Raw genomic sequence first — 17,029 nt, forward strand, 5'->3', positions numbered from 1 at the left:
ACATCAATAAGGGATCATATTCACCTGGATTCACCTGGTCAGTCTGTCATGGAAAGAGCAAGTGTTCCTCGTGTTTTGTATACTCAGTGTAGTTTTGTGGTTTTATATTTGTTATTATTTCAGTTTTTTATTTTAAATTTAGTTTCAGTTTTTAGACCTGATTTGCTGGTTTTTATTTAGTTTTAGTTCTATACAAATACATCTTTAGTTGTTATATTATTTTTGGTTTTAGTGTTAGGGACAGAAAGTATGTGTTATATACTGTAGTTATGTGTGATTTTTGGGATGTCTCTTCTTGCCACTGGGGCCGGAGGACAGGTGGGGGGGGTCAGGTCATAGGTTACTTTAGGTTAGGTTTAAATTGTAAAGCCAATCTCGATGTAACTTGGATTTAAAATAAATGTTTACACCAATCCAATGCTTTAAAAACAATATATAAACATGCCAGTGGAGGCTGCTGAGGGGAGGATGACTCATAATAAAGCCATGTGTTTGATGTATTTGATACCATTTGTAACGGATCTCGTCCTCCTCTTCTGAGGAGGAGAAGCGATAAGGATCGGAGGACCAAAACGCAGCGTGGTAAGTGTCCATAATGTTTACTTTAAAACATAAACTGAACACTACGAAAATACAAAACAATAAATGTGAAATGAACAAAACAGTCCCGTGTGGCGACAAACACTGACACGGAAGACAAACACCCACAAACCCAGGCTACCTAAGTATGATAGTACAAATGGTGCACACTGTAAAAAAGACAACTTAACCAATTGCTTAATCAGCATTGTTCTGTGAGTTGGGTGGACTTCAGAAGGACGAGACATTGAGCTAATGGGTGAATGTTTGTTCACTCAACAAACTTTGCTCACAGTGAGCTGAATGTATAAAAACTTGTTGAATTACAATTTAATGTTTAATGTATGTTGGTTCAGCTATATTTCCAAATGTGAAACAAACTCACAATCCTATAGCAGCTGGTTGCCTTACAATTGTACATTAGTTCAAATAAACATCTCAACTCAATCAACTCAAAGTGCAGGTGTAGCCTAGTTCAACTTCAACACAGGTGGTTAGGGAGATAAAGTCAAGTTGAATTTGAAATGTGTTGATTGATCCATACACTTGTATTACAATGATGAGACTGCTTATCATTTTTCTAAGGAGTCGAGGAGGCTTTGTTTATCAAAACAGATCAACGATCACTCACACCGCCAAAGTAGAAGAAGAGAGGACGAGAAGTGGAGTACAATAAAGTTGATTAGTTGTCCTTGACTGATATGAGGGGAGGGGTACTCAATTGTAGACACCTTTAGTTAGTTAATGATTGCAGGGGTGCATAGATGAGGGTATAAAGACAAGCAGGGAGCTGTGGTTGTCTCTACCTTATAGTCACCATGTCTTTCTCAGGGAAATACCAGCTGGAGACACATGACAACTTTGAGCCTTTCATGAAGGCTATTGGTAAGTCTTGCTGTTGTTTGTACATGTGTGACGTGATTAGACTTGGGGTGTTAATTTCAGATGTTGTAGTCCTTTCAGTAATGATGTTCAATGGTGATTGCTGATACAGTGGTTAATCGAGTAGCAAACAAAGCTAGCACATTAGATTCCTTGGACACTGAGCAGAAGTGATAATTAAGACTTACCATGTTTTCCTTGAAGTTTTTTATTATCCTTCTGAGAACAAATTCTAGGTCATTTTGAGGTTTCTGAGAAACTCGCTGAAATTCATGAAGAATTTAATTGCACTGCTCTCTTAGTTTGGGTTCACTAACTTCAAGCACAGATGGGACCCATGGATATGAATCTATTGTGGCATGGTGTCAGTGTGACTCAAACCTTTGTTCTTGTCCTTTTATCCATGGAATTACTCCACTCTGCCACCAGGATGGATTTGACATGCAATGTTTGTTTTGTAACTCATGCAAAGTGGTTCAATTTAATCTATTCAAAGGGAACAAGCACTCATTAGAATCAGGTGTGGCCAATTATAGAGCAAGGTCCACACACTTAACAAGAGGATGGAGTTTTGTTGACGGCTGAGATCCGCATGTTTTTTTTCTTAGAACGTTACTAATTTTAATGTTTTGAGAACATGACTTCAAATAGAATTGCGAATCTACAGAACATTATGCTGGACTACTGTTATTCCCACAGGTGAATGTTCAGGTTTGCTGAACAACTTGAGAACATTCCCAATGTCTAATGAGTTGAACATTGCTTTAAATTAAAGGTTTGAACTTTCAGGACATGTTCTGATAAAGTAAGGAAATGCCAAGAAATGTTCCTTAAATGGGCTGACTGTTCCTAAGCAGTTCTGCACATTACCAGAACGTTCTATGTAAAATGGCTCTAACAAACCTATGCCTCTCAGAACGTTAAGTGCGAGCTGACTCATTTAATTTTGTATTGCTTCAGTAGTAATTCCGTGTTCATGTCTGATTTCACCAACTCTGGTGTGTATATAAAACACAATTCATGACTCTCACACTCATGCATGTAGGTCTCCCTGATGAGTTTATCCAGGAGGGCAAAGACATCAAGAGCATTTCTGAGATTGAGGAGACTGGAGACCACTTCAAGGTGACTGTCACCACGGGGACAAAGCTCCTCACCAACTCCTTCACCATTGGCCAGGAGACGGAGCTCGAGTCGCCGACCGGGGAGAAGGTCAATGTAGGTGGAGCATGTCACAACCCAACCATGAGTTTCATACATGTAGCCTGGGTTTATCCATCTCCCTACATATCCCCCCCCCACTCACTCGTATGTGGGCTGACTGACGTTCTTTGGCAGAGACTCTGCTCTCCACAATACCTTGGCTCAGTCTTCTTTACAGCATTTTACATGTCATAATCAAGTCACACCTGTTGCACACAGTCAAATGTTTTCTCTATATATGGCCATCTGTATTAGGCCTGATAAATTGGCACTAGTTGACTGTGAACACGTTTAACATTAAACCGTGCTCTACTGTTTTCCAGTCTGTGGTGATGAGGGAAGGTAACAAGCTGAAGTTCTCCCTGAAGGGGATCGACTCTGTCACAGAACTGGCAGATGCAAACACCCTCGTCAACGTGAGTCCAGGGCATATGGATTGGGGAGGGTCACTAAATGACACTATTTTAGGGTTAATTTATACGGTTAAAAAAAGGATTGTCTTTGCTGCCCCTTATGTTCTAATTACAGCTGAAGCCTGCTGTACTGGGGTAGAATTACTGAGTAATGATTAAATGGATCTAGTACATGCTCTTTCTCTTTTCAGACCATGACTGTAGCGGGCATTGCTTACAAGAGGATCAGCAAACGAATATGATGATCTACTGCACTGTTTGGATTAATAAAATGTGAAAGCAATGTTCTGTTCTCAAAATATTATTTATGTGGGTAGAACTTCAGGGAAATTGAGGTTCTGCAATGAACTTTCCATCTGAGTTGTAAGAATGTGACCTTACTCAGTGGGCTTCTATACAATAGCAAAGTTCATTTAAACGGTATATGCTGCCCAACATATTTCTAAACAATTAATGTGATTACTTAAAATTACATTTTAGCCCAGCAGTATATAAATTAAGGCTTTGCTTTCACTAGTTTCTCACCAGTGTAGCTGACAAGGGGCTGAAGGTGCGGGTGACTGAATTCCCAGGTATGGTGGGTGAGGAGTAATGACTGTATGGGTTGATTCCCTTGACAATATCTGACCTCATCTCCAGGTGTATACTGTCAGGTCAGTACTTCTGCTGGTGGTTTGTTTCTTGACGCCTGCTTCATTTGGTTTGTTCCTGCTCATTTGCTAGTTCTTCAGGGACTCCTGCATGTGTATTCTCAACTCATCTCGGTCTGCAAAGCCTGGTGGGATCATGTCAGAGGCATTTCAGTCTTGCAGGTCGTCCTGTGTGTTTCATGTCTTACCTCCAGATCTATGCTGGGATGTGTGGGTTCTCTGCAGGTTGACATGCCAGTATGTCAACCCCCCCTCTCGTTGCCATCCCAAGGGCAGACTTGTTCAGATGGTATAGTTTACTAACAAAGTAATAGTGATACCTTTTGTACTGTGCAAAAATAGAAACGCAACATGAAGTGTTAGTCCCATGTTTCACGTACTGATAATTCCTGAAGTTGTCCTTAAGCACAAATTGCTAAGATAATCCAGCCATCTGTTTTGGCATAGCAAGATACTGATTTAAAGGCATGTTTATTACACAGGTCCACCTTGCGCTGGGGAGAAAAGCCACTCAAGTGCTTTTTTTTTTCTTTGTCACCGCCAAGGATGTCTCAAGTTCAGGGAGCATGCAATTGGCATGCTTACTGCAGGAATGGCCACCGGTGGTTGACAGGATTGAATGTTAATTTCTACGATTTTAAAGGACTCTACAGTATGTCTCCCCACCGCAGACTGTGTACCCACGCCAACCCTCCACATCCGGCTTTACCTACGGGATCATCTGAACTGCCACCCGGGCAGCTAAAAAAAAAAAAAAAAGTGTGCAAGGAAGCCTATAAACCTGACTTAGTTACACCAGCTCTGTCAGGAGGAATGGGCCAAAATTCACCCAATTTATTGTGGAAAGCTTGTGGAAGTCTACCTGAAATGTTTGACCCAAGTTAAACAATTTAAAGGCAATGCTACCAGATACTAATTGAGTGTATGTAAACTTCTGACCCACTGGGAATGTGATGAAATAAAAGCTGAAATAAATAATTTTCTCTACTATTCTGACATTTCACATTCTTAAAATAAAGTGGTGATCCTAACTGTCCAAAGACAGGGAATTTTTACTAGGATTAAATGTCAGGAATAGTGATACTCAGTTTAAATGTATTTGGCTAAGGTGTATGAACTTTCGACTTCAACTGTACATGCATACCAATGGAGGCTGGTGGTGGGAGCTATAGGAGGACGGGCTCATTGTAATGGCTGGAATGGAATAATTGGAACGGTATCAAACATATAGAAACCACATTTGACTCTGTTCCATTTATTCCAGTCCAGCCATAACAATAAGCCTGTCCTCCTATAGCTCCTCCCACCAGCCTCCACTGATACATACATACAGTACGTACAGTGGCAAGAAAAAGTATGTGAACCCTTTGTAATTAAATGGATTTCTGCATAAATTTGATCTTCTAAGTCACAACAATAGACAAACAATGTGCTTAAATCTATAACACACAAATGATTGTGTTTTTCTTGTCTACTTTGAATACATAATTTAAACAATCACAGTGTAGGTTGGAAAAAGTATGTGAACCCCTAGGCTAATGACTTCTGCAAACGCTAATTGGAGTCAGGAGTCAACTAACCTGGAGTTGAATCAAGACGAGATTGGAGATTTTGGTTAGAACTGCCCAACCCCATGAGATATTCACAAAATTTGAGTTTGCTATTCACAAGCATTACCTGATGTGAACCATGCTTCGAACAAAAGAGATCTCAGAAGACCTACGATTAAGAATTGTTGCCGTGCATGAAGCTGGAAATGGTTACAAAGTATCTCTAAAAGTCAGTCCACGGCAAGACAAATTGTCTATAAATGGAGAAATTTCAGCACTGTTGCTACTCTCCCTAGGAGTGGCCGTCCTGCAAAGATGACTGCAAGAGCACAGCGCAGAATGCTCAATGAGGTTAAGAAGAATCCTAGAGTGTCAGCTAAAAACGTACAAAAATCTCTGGAAGATGCTAACATCTCTGTTGACGAGTATACAATACGTAAAACACTAATCAAGAATGGTGTTCTTGGGAGGACAACATGGAAGAAGCCACTGCTGTCCAAAAAAAAACATTGCTGCACATCTGAAGTTTGCAAAAGAGCACCTGGATGTTCCACAGCGCTACTGGCAAACTATTCTGTGGACAAACTAAAGTTGAGCTGTTTGGAAGGAACACACAACACTATGTGTGGAGAGAAAAAAAAGGCACAGCACACCAACATCAAAACCTCATCCCAAATGTAAAGTATGGTGTAGGGAGCATCATGGTTTGGGGCTGCTTTGCTGCCTCAGGGCATGGACAGCTTGCTATCATCGACGGAAAAATGAATTCCCAAGTTTATCAAGACATTTTGCAGGAGGCAATATGTCTGCCAATTGAAGCTCAACAGAAGTTAGGTGATGTAACTAGACAACAACCCAAAGACAGAAGTAAATCAACAACAGAATGGCTTGAACAGAAGAAAATACCCCTTCTGGAGTGGCCCAGTCAGTTCTGACCCGATTGAGATGCTGTAGCTTGACCTCCAGTGAGCGGTTCACACCAGACATCCCAAGAGTATTGTGGAGCTGAAACAGTTTTGAAAAGAGGAATAGTCCAAAATTCCACCTGAACGTTGTGCAGGTCTGATCTGCAACTACAGAAAACATTTGGTAAAGGTTATTGCTGCCAAAGGAGGGTCAACCTGTAATTAAATCCAAGGGTTCACATACTTTTTCCAACCTGTACTGTGAATGTTTACAACGTGTGTTCAATAAAGACATGACATTTTTTTATTGTTTGTATGTTCTTAGTTTAAGCAGACTATGTTTGTCTATTGTTGTGACTTAGACCCCCGCTGTTAGCGAGTGATAGCTAATGTAAAAAAAACTCAAACTGAACATAATTCATGATGATTTTATTTTTGAAGTAAAAGATAATCATTTAAGTATAGTTTTGTTAATAATTTTATTTCCGTTTACAAAAAATATAAGAATTGAAGCTTACCAGTCAAGGCCATGGCAATATCAGCAGTTTTCTGACAGGAAAACCAGCATCCACCTTTATAATATGTGCCATTTAGAAGAGGCATTTTTACATTTTAGTAATTTAGCAGACACTCTTATCCAGAACGACTTACAGCAGTGAGTGCATATATTTTCCGTACTGGTCCCCCTTGACAATCAAGCACAACTCTGGCCTCACAAGTGCCATACTCTACCAACTGAGCCACATCGGACCCAAAGCAACTTACAGACATGCCTATATTTATTTTAGGTAGGGAAGAGTGGGGTAAATTGAGCCATTTTTTTACATTCAGCATAACTCGGTCAATCAATCAATCAAATGTATTTATAAATCCCTTCTTACATCAGCTGCTGTCACAAAGTGCTGTACAGAAACCAAGCCTAAACCCCCAAACAGCAAGCAATGCAGGTGTAGAAGCACAGTGGCTAGGAAAAACTCCCTAGAAAGGTCAGAACCTAGGAAGAAACCTAGAGAGGAACCAGGCTATGAGGGGTGGCCAGTCCTCTTCTGGCTGTGCCGGGTGGAGATTATAACAGAACATGGCCAAGATGTTCAAATGTTCATAGATGACCAGCAGGGTCAAATAATAATAATCACAGTGGTTGTCGAGGGGGTCAACAGGTCAGCACCTCAGGAGTAAATATCAGTTGGCTTTTCATAGCCGATCATTCAGAGTATCTCTGCCGCTCCTGCTGTCTCTATAGAGTTGAAAACAGCAGGTCTGGTACAGGTAGCATGTCCAGTGAACAGGTCAGGGTACCATAACCACAGACAGAACAGTTGAAACTGGAGCAGCAGCACAGCCAGGTGGACTGGGGACAGCAAGGAGTCATCAGGCCAGGTAGTCCTGAGGCATGGTCCTAGGGCTCAGGTCCTCCGAGAGAGAGAAAGAAAGAAAGAAAAAAAAAAAAAAAGAAAGAAAGAAAGAAAGAAAGAAAGAAAGAAAGAAAGAAAGAGAAAAAAGAGAGAGAAAGAGAGAGAATACTTAAATTCACACTGGACACCAGATAAGACAGGAGAAATAATCCAGATATAACAGACTGACCCTAGCCCCCCGACACATAACCTACTGACGATAAGCCATCTGGTTAACATTAGCCTACTACATCTAGTCCAAATCCCTATCTCCATCCATGGCTAATTTAGGAAAGGGCCCGTTTTAGCTAGCTAGCCACCAGAGGACAATGTCACAACGAGATGCAACAATTCAACAAGCTTGGCTTCCCTTGGCAACCATGAATACACACCACAGGTCAAGGGAAATATAGTATTCTTTCTAACAAAGATATGAACATATAGTTAAGGATGTTGTGTATCCCTGGAAATAATCAGAATTCATGTAAACATTAAAGGTTTGAAATCATAGCTTGTCCAAAAAAAGTGGTTCCTTAGCATAACTTAAACTTCCAGCTTCGACACATATACATATACATATGCATATTCATATTCATATGAATATATATATATATATATATATATATATATATTCATATTCATATGAATATATATATATATATATATATATATATATGAATATGCATATGTATATATAATATATGTATATATATATATATGTATATATAGGTAAACTCTCCTCCCTTTCTGCATCCTTTGACTCTCTATGTCCCCTATCTTCCAGGCCGGCTCGGTCCTCCCCTCCCGCTCCGTGGCTCGACGACTCATTGCGAGCTCACAGAACAGGGCTCCGGGCAGCCGAGCGGAAATGGAGGAAAACTCGCCTCCCTGCGGACCTGGCATCCTTTCGCTCCCTCCTCTCTACATTTTCCTCCTCTGTCTCTGCTGCTAAAGCCACTTTCTACCACTCTAAATTCCAAGCATCTGCCTCTAACCCTAGGAAGCTCTTTGCCACCTTCTCCTCCCTCCTGAATCCTCCTCCCCCTCCCCCCTCCTCCCTCTCTGCAGATGACTTCGTCAACCATTTTGAAAAGAAGGTCGACGACATCCGATCCTCGTTTGCTAAGTCAAACGACACCGCTGGTTCTGCTCACACTGCCCTACCCGGTGCTCTGACCTCTTTCTCCCTCTCTCTCCAGATGAAATCTCGCGTCTTGTGACGGCCGGCCGCCCAACAACCTGCCCGCTCGACCCTATCCCCTCCTCTCTTCTCCAGACCATTTCCGGAGACCTTCTCCCTTACCTCACCTCGCTCATCAACTCATCCCTGACCGCTGGCTACGTCCCTTCCGTCTTCAAGAGAGCGAGAGTTGCACCCCTTCTGAAAAAACCTACACTCGATCCCTCCGATGTCAACAACTACAGACCAGTATCCCTTCTTTCTTTTCTCTCCAAAACTCTTGAACGTGCCGTCCTTGGCCAGCTCTCCCGCTATCTCTCTCAGAATGACCTTCTTGATCCAAATCAGTCAGGTTTCAAGACTAGTCATTCAACTGAGACTGCTCTTCTCTGTATCATGGAGGCGCTCCGCACCGCTAAAGCTAACTCTCTCTCCTCTGCTCTCATCCTTCTAGACCTATCGGCTGCCTTCGATACTGTGAACCATCAGATCCTCCTCTCCACCCTCTCCGAGTTGGGCATCTCCGGCGTGGCCCACGCTTGATTGCGTCCTACCTGACAGGTCGCTCCTACCAGGTGGCGTGGCGAGAATCTGTCTCCTCACCACGCGCTCTCACCACTGGTGTCCCCCAGGGCTCTGTTCTAGGCCCTCTCCTATTCTCGCTATACACCAAGTCACTTGGCTCTGTCATAACCTCACATGGTCTCTCCTATCATTGCTATGCAGACGACACACAATTAATCTTCTCCTTTCCTCCTTCTGATGACCAGGTGGCGAATCGCATCTCTGCATGTCTGGCAGACATATCAGTGTGGATGACGGATCACCACCTCAAGCTGAACCTCGGCAAGACGGAGCTGCTCTTCCTCCCGTGGAAGGACTGCCCGTTCCATGATCTCGCCATCACGGTTGACAACTCCATTGTGTCCTCCTCCCAGAGCGCTAAGAACCTTGGCGTGATCCTGGACAACACCCTGTCGTTCTCAACTAACATCAAGGCGGTGGCCCGTTCCTGTAGGTTCATGCTCTACAACATCCGCAGAGTACGACCCTGCCTCACACAGGAAGCGGCGCAGGTCCTAATCCAGGCACTTGTCATCTCCCGTCTGGATTACTGCAACTCGCTGTTGGCTGGGCTCCCTGCCTGTGCCATTAAACCCCTACAACTCATCCAGAACGCCGCAGCCCGTCTGGTGTTCAACCTTCCCAAGTTCTCTCACGTCACCCCGCTCCTCCGCTCTCTCCACTGGCTTCCAGTTGAAGCTCGCATCCGCTACAAGACCATGGTGCTTGCCTACGGAGCTGTGAGGGGAACGGCACCTCAGTACCTCCAGGCTCTGATCAGGCCCTACACCCAAACAAGGGCACTGCGTTCATCCACCTCTGGCCTGCTCGCCTCCCTACCACTGAGGAAGTACAGTTCCCGCTCAGCCCAGTCAAAACTGTTCGCTGCTCTGGCTCCCCAATGGTGGAACACACTCCCTCACGACGCCAGGACAGCGGAGTCAATCACCACCTTCCGGAGACACCTGAAACCCCACCTCTTTAAGGAATACCTAGGATAGGATAAAGTAATCCTTCTCACCCCCCTTAAAAGATTTAGATGCACTATTGTAAAGTGGCTGTTCCACTGGATGTCATAAGGTGAATGCACCAATTTGTAAGTCGCTCTGGATAAAAGCGTCTGCTAAATGACTTAAATGTAATGTAAATGTAATATATATATATGAATACATACATACATACATACATACATACATACATACATACATACATACATACATACATACATACATACATATATATTTACATTACATTTACATTTAAGTCATTTTTTTTTTTATATAAAACAAGCACCAACGTAAAAATGCCAAGGCCACTCCAGTATGTGTAGACTATCCCTAGTGCATAGCAGAGAAGGCTCTCTGCAGGTCTATATCTATCATTATGGGTTAAGTTGAGTCATGGGACAGAGTAAATTAAGCTGCTTACACATTTTTTTTTAACTTAATGAAGTATTCAACTTACCTTTTAAAACCATTTCCCAAACACAATTCAATGCAATCACAATGCTTTTTTACCTTTAATACTTTTAAGCAACTTTTAACACAGGCTTAACAAATAACAAACCCAAACTTTTTGGAAACACTTAACATAGGCATGACCCTGTTCCCCAGTCATAATTATTATTTTTTAACCTAATTTGCTTACCACTTTTCCCATGTGGTTTCTTACTTTACAGACTCCATGAAATGATTACCTTTTCCTAAATATTTGTTCAAATTATTACTTTTGTGTTTGATTCCCTAGAAACAATGGTGGCTCAATTTACACCAATCTCCCCTCGGTGCCATTATCTAATAAATCTGTCAAGGTACTGCTGCTATTCTGATGTAAACCTATCTTGCCACATCAAAACAATGAACCATTTAGAATTAAGAAAAATACTTTAAATCATAGCAGAGAAGCTGTAAGAACAGCTTTAACATTGTAGGCCTATCTGCTTTTGCCATCATAGTGGCATACTCAGAGCCATTTTATGGCACAAGGTAGTTGCAATCATGAAAACAGTTGACGAAGTGAAATTTGTCCCTCTTCTCTTTCCTTACATTAGCTAGCTAGCTAGTAGTCAGTGTTTTGGTTAAATGCATGCCAAAGTGGTCCCTCCAGAGAAAAGCTCAAGTGATTGTATCTTCATATATTTCAGACAGTTCGTGTGAGCTCTTCTACGAGAACATTAGCAGGAAGCACGGTAAACTCAGATAGCTTGATAGCCAACTTTCTGCAAGAAGTTGACGTTAGACCGGTTTCTGTAAACAAAACCGAGCTAGCTAGCTAGCTAGCGAACGTTCGCTGGCAATTAAGCAACCAACGTTAGCCAGAGAGACCCCATCGTCGGGTCTATGGCTAGGAAACAACCAATGAAGTACTACCTAACTAGTTGGTTATCTTTAGAGATGAAAGGGCCAACATAAATTACAGAATATTGTCATTAGTCGACCGTTTGTATGTGGAATAGTCTATAATGTGTTCAAATACTATTATGTAGCTAGCATATATGCCTCTGTAGCGTTATCTTGCTAGCTAACGTGTCTATGTTGTGTTGTGGAGGAATAGCTAGGCTAACTGAACATGACTATATAACTCCAGATAGGCTACTGAATGGCATAATTGTATATATTTTTTCTTTACTGTTATGGCCTTTTTCTTTGTGTTCCATTTGAATGTAGTGTCATCCTCCTTATGATGTAGTAACATAGTGCTATGAGTTATATATTGCTTCCCAAGAGATTGCCTACTTGATTCAAGGAAACAATTGTTGTGAAACTAAATAAAAGTGCCCCTTTCTAGGACAAGGTCATCTGACCGCTCACAGTGGAGAGAGGTCAAGGGTTATTGCAATTCTGAAGAGAAACAATTTCGTTCAGTTTGTAGCTATTACTGCCTGTATAGAACTTCATTGTGTGTTTATGATTCACAACACACTGGCCTTACTCTTCCCCTTGTCACTGTAAGAAATATTTGCTGTGTAGATTTGTCTTTTTTTTTTTACACTGAACAAGAATTTACCTTTAGGGACAATACATATCTAGGCAATTGAATGGAATTATTCATCATCTCTGTCATACATCCACACACGTGCTGCCCTGTGTGATCAGTAGGGTTGGCACTTGTTTTGCTACACCTGGTTTAGACTGTTGTCTGAAAGATTTTCATAATTCCACAGAGTAAGTTGGTAACCCTTATGAGGAGAGCAATTTCTATTGTAGAAGTTAACGTTGATTTTATTTTTATTTTTTTCAGCAAGTGTGAAGACCATGGTGGTGAATCTCTGCCTGCCACATTTCAAGACCACCATCCAGTGTGACAAGGTACAAAACATTTTACATTGCGTTAGGATTGTATGGACCGGAGCTGACATTATCCCCCCCTTCCATGGGTTGTTTTCTAGCGTTGGTTCAACGTGTCAGCTAACAGTCTGAACAAAGGTTGTATACTTTATTTAAAAAAATAAAAATGATTTAACGTTTCTTCTAAGTAAAACATCTAAAATGAGCATTCTTATTGGAAAAGTTCAGATACTTGCTTTCCTCCTGGGTGCGAACCTGGCATCCAACTGAAAAAGCCACCTTTCCTTTTTGTCTCGTCTCACCCTCTTGTCCTTCTTTAATACATCTGTGGTCATGTTCTGTCTTCTGGGCTTTATGGAGACGAGGAGGAAAAAGAGCTAGGTTGGGAGGAGAGGGACAAGTGTGGGAGGTTGAATCACAGCTGACCTTGCTCTGTTCCTCGCTTTGTATTATAGGCTGAATGATACTCTCTTGGCTAGTCCTTATTATTCTTCTGGGAGTGAATCTTCAACCTTTTCTCTTTTACCTCTCCCTCTCCTTTCATTCTCCACCTCTTTGCCCTTCCTGTCTCTTTCCCTTACCTCACTTTACCCCTCATAACTTATCTCTTCAACCCTACCTATCTCCTTCTCCTCCTCCTTTCAATCCCTCTCCCCTTTCTCACTTTTCACCCTCCTCTCTACTTTTCCCACTCTCCCTCATCTAGCTGTGTGCAGATGGGTATGACGTCACCAACCTCCTATCGGCCGACCCAACTGTCCGGAGGCGGGGTTTTAAGCTGGAGTACTTCCTTCGGCCACCCGTTCAGGTGAGCTTACGCTCTAGAATATTTAGAGGTTAATCTTAGGACATCACTGTCTTATTCATCATCTCTTTCTAGAGAAGTGGTCATTTTGGGTGTGTTTCTGTCTAATCTTCCCTTTATCTGACCCTAGGTGACACTGCAGTTTGGTTTCCAGGTGGAAGTGTGTCGGGTGGATGTGGAGCTGTGGCCCTGGGGGATGGACCGTGGACAGGCCTGCAAGAGGTTGGAGATCAGCACCAGCTCTGATCCCCCACTCCCTCACAACCACAGCCTAGAGCAGGGCCAAAGTCAGGTCCAACAAGGCCAAGAGAAGGGCCAGCAATGGGATCAAGCCAAGTCCCAATTCAAAGGCCACCAATGGGGCCTCCAGGCCCAACAGTGGAGCCTACAAGGCCAGGAGAAGAGCCAGCAATGGGCCCAACGTGGCCAAACTCAGAGTCACACAGACACCAGCCAGGGGGATTTCCGCCTAGTGGGACGCTGTGAACTAAGAGAAGAGACCCATGTCAGTTTCTCCCATCCCTGTTTCCGCCCGCGCCCTCCCTTTCCCTCCCTGCCACCGCCCCCCCGAGAGGGGTGTAGACAAGAGGAGCTGTGGAGCAGGGGGCCGCTCTCACTAGGCTCTGTGAAGCAGCTCCGTGTGTCAGTGCCGTACGGTGCGGGAGCCTCCGCGATGGGGCTCAAGGCACTGGCAGTGTGGGGGCTGCCTTCTCGCTGCTGCCCTCCAGAGGAGGCGGAGAGGGTGAGAATAGCACATGAGAATGCTAGCCTGAGACCAGCGCCACAGCTTAGCCACTTGGCATCAGCGCAGTCTCCACCTGTCGTTCAACCACAGCCACTGTCACAGACGACAACAGCAACTAGGTAAAGTGTGTATTAAATGCTGACTGTTTTCAACACAATATATGATGCAAGGTGAATTGTAATTCTGTTCCACAAGCCAAAGGCAAGATCTCTGGGACGATAATAATGTTCTGTATTTTTCTCGGTCCAACCCCCCTCCCAGCCTCCTGCAGGTCCCTGAGGATTTCCTGGACCCCCTGACCCAGGAAGTGATGCTGCTCCCTATGCTGCTGCCCAGCGGAATGTCTGTGGACAGCTCCACTCTGGAGGAGTACCAGAGGAGGGAAGCTACCTGGGGTCGTGTCCCCAACGACCCCTTCACCGGTGTCCCCTTCATCCCTGAGGCACAGGCCCTCCCCAACCCCCACCTGAAGAGCCGCATCGACCGCTTCCTGCTTCAGACAGGGTTAGAGGTCAGGGAGGGAATGGTGGGGAGGCAGGTCCAGGGGGAGAGTCCGCACACCTCCAGGCTCATACCCCCAGAGAGGACTGGGGACAGTGGGGACTCTGCTGTCACTACTGCTGCTGCTATAGAGTCAGCCAACCACCAGGGTGCACTTAGCAGAAACAGTGGGACACTCACACAGACTACCCAAAAACGTGCAGAAAGTGTAAATACTGAGAGGAGCCACTCTACACAGCAAAGGGGAACCGGAGCTTTTAACAACAGGGTCAAGAATGGGAAGGACCGGTGTGCTGGTAAAGTTGGTCATAAAGAAGGGGTAGTGGATAGAGTGAGTCCCCAGGATATAGGGCCAGATTTGGGGAGTAGGAGGAAGAGAGAGCTGGAGGTTTGGGCCACTCTGATCCGCTCTAAGGGAAAGGGTGAGCCCACCGCGGCCAAAGCAGCCTCTGCTAGTGCTGGTCACGCCAAGGAGCTACTTCCTGACTCGAAAAGACTAAGAACAGACACAAACTCCACTATCTCCACAGGTAAGTAGTAAACTGGTGTAGACAATTCAAAAAGCTTGAGAGCAAAACATCAAGGCATTCATTCTCTTGCTAGTTCAAAGGCCTTTATTGAAGGTTGGATCTATCAAATATTTGAATGTGTCACTCATGAGAGTTGCTGTGTTATTCCTTTTGTTCCAGCCACCGTTCCCAGCGGTAGCTCCCATGAGCATTGTTCGTCTGCCAGTCTAGACCATGAGCAGCGTTTGTCTGCCAGTCTAGACCAGGCCCTTCTCTCAGCCCTGCAGGGTCGACCCTCCTTTACCTCCTACACCTCCCAAACCCCCCAGGTCCAACACAAACACACAGACACACCCGCTGACACCCCAACAGGTAGGAGCAGCGGCTAGTGGCTGGTATGAATATGGCTAAGATGTATCTTTTCCTCGAAGTAATCACTGATCTGACAAGGAAAAACAATTCAGTGGAATCCTGTTTTTTCTCTTCTCCAATCCCGTTCAGAAAAGTGATTACTTCAATTAAAATGGCTGTAATGCTTTTTATAAGGTTTTCCATCAACTTCAGGGTTGAGAGTACGAATGAATGACGGATTAAAGTATTGAGTTGACTAGTCATTAGTTGAACAAGTTAGATGGTTAAGTAGTGGGATGTTGCCTAGTTACCAGGGAGAAAGACACTTAAAACATAGAGAGGCAGTCCAACGGCATGATTTTCAGGCCTACTACACTGTACCAAGGTCTTTCAGTTTGTTATTTTCACCTCCAGTATGTGTGCAGAGATGGGTCTTTCTTTATACCGGATCCTCTGCGACTTGCCATTAAAGCGTTATTTCCATTGCTGTAATTCCTGTAGTTTGTTGATAGCCTTTTTTCAATAATGTTTCAGTTGATGGAGAGTGAATACAGTGGTCTGTGAGAGAGAAAATAAAAACGGAACAGATACTCATTCAAGGTTATATGTACTGCTCAATATGTGTTCTCTTTCTCTCCTTCGCCCTCTATAGCTTTTCCTATTTCTCTCCTTCCCCCCCTTCTCTCTCCCCTTCCCTTTCTCTCTCTCCCAGGTGAGAACAGGTGTGGTTCATGTTCCTGCTCTCTGTCCGTCTACTCGACCTCTCCGTCAGCATACCGCCTGCCCTGTGGTCACTTCCTGTGCCGCCCCTGCCTACACAGGAAGTCCCGCCCACTTGTCACCACAGCAATGCCCAATCACATCCTATGTCCCACCTGCAATATCCCTGCCTCTTCTAGTAACATCACACGCGTGCATCACTGAATGAAAAAATGTGTGGCATTAGCCACTGAACAACCCTACTCACTGAAAACATGTGTGTTGTTAACCACCACCGGACTCCCACTCACTGTACATGCCTGTGCTCTTCACTGCAAATGTGAGGGGTGGACATTGGAGGAAACAGATTACAATGGGACTCTTTATTATCCCTTGGGCCTTGATAAACAAATACACCTGTCTTGTGCTGCCCCTCTACCCCACTCCCCAACAGAAGTCATTAAAACGTTTACAGACTAAACTTCTTAAATGTATGTTTTAGTTTGGTTTATTAATTGTGGTGATGTGGGTTGTACTTGCACCCAAGTGTCATAACTTAAGGAGAGTGTGTCTCTGTTTCTGCTTTATCTAACTTGTCTTGCTAAACAAGGCAATATTGTAGCACCGCAGCCTTTTGTCAGCTGCCGTTGTATAGATTGATCAGAGAGGAATAGAAAAGTGTGTTCAGTCACAAAGAAAGGTTGGGGGATATGGAGAATGAGAGAGAACAGAGTGGTCCAAGGTTGCTGTATCTGAGTGGCCAGTACAGGAAAAACCTCTTTGCTGATCCCGCCCCCCCTGTTTTCAAGATT

General features: G+C 43.8%; 2 protein-coding genes across 2 annotated transcripts; both read left to right on the forward strand.

The window, feature by feature from the left end:
• The first annotated feature begins 1,296 nt into the window (after positions 1-1,296).
• On the forward strand, positions 1,297-3,360 carry LOC118394260 (fatty acid-binding protein, liver-type-like). The gene is made up of 4 exons (XM_035787474.2): positions 1,297-1,464; positions 2,507-2,679; positions 2,988-3,080; positions 3,269-3,360. The coding sequence occupies exons 1-4, from the start codon at positions 1,398-1,400 to the stop codon at positions 3,317-3,319; spliced, it is 384 nt and encodes a 127-aa protein (XP_035643367.1). The 5' UTR covers positions 1,297-1,397; the 3' UTR covers positions 3,320-3,360.
• A 7,985-nt stretch (positions 3,361-11,345) lies between these two features.
• LOC118393478 (RING finger protein 37-like) lies at positions 11,346-16,707 on the forward strand. The gene is made up of 7 exons (XM_035786172.2): positions 11,346-11,508; positions 12,561-12,628; positions 13,314-13,415; positions 13,543-14,276; positions 14,419-15,188; positions 15,348-15,539; positions 16,171-16,707. The coding sequence occupies exons 1-7, from the start codon at positions 11,406-11,408 to the stop codon at positions 16,440-16,442; spliced, it is 2,241 nt and encodes a 746-aa protein (XP_035642065.1). The 5' UTR covers positions 11,346-11,405; the 3' UTR covers positions 16,443-16,707.
• Positions 16,708-17,029: the final 322 nt, after the last annotated feature.

Source organism: Oncorhynchus keta, chromosome 14 (genome assembly GCF_023373465.1).
Source record: "Oncorhynchus keta strain PuntledgeMale-10-30-2019 chromosome 14, Oket_V2, whole genome shotgun sequence".
NCBI classification, from domain to species: domain Eukaryota; kingdom Metazoa; phylum Chordata; class Actinopteri; order Salmoniformes; family Salmonidae; genus Oncorhynchus; species Oncorhynchus keta.

What these genes read in the sequence shown, in the direction of transcription:
- LOC118394260 (XM_035787474.2), top strand. Translation starts at nt 1,398, where the DNA reads ATGTCTTTCTCAGGGAAATACCAGCTGGAGACACATGACAACTTTGAG. An exon ending in CGACCGGGGAGAAGGTCAAT is followed by an intron (nt 2,680 to 2,987) that starts GTAGGTGGAGCA and finishes ACTGTTTTCCAG; the next exon opens with TCTGTGGTGATGAGGGAAGG. An exon ending in ATGCAAACACCCTCGTCAAC is followed by an intron (nt 3,081 to 3,268) that starts GTGAGTCCAGGG and finishes TTCTCTTTTCAG; the next exon opens with ACCATGACTGTAGCGGGCAT.
- LOC118393478 (XM_035786172.2), top strand. Translation starts at nt 11,406, where the DNA reads ATGCCAAAGTGGTCCCTCCAGAGAAAAGCTCAAGTGATTGTATCTTCA. An exon ending in GAACATTAGCAGGAAGCACG is followed by an intron (nt 11,509 to 12,560) that starts GTAAACTCAGAT and finishes TATTTTTTTCAG; the next exon opens with CAAGTGTGAAGACCATGGTG. An exon ending in CAGACGACAACAGCAACTAG is followed by an intron (nt 14,277 to 14,418) that starts GTAAAGTGTGTA and finishes CCCCCCTCCCAG; the next exon opens with CCTCCTGCAGGTCCCTGAGG.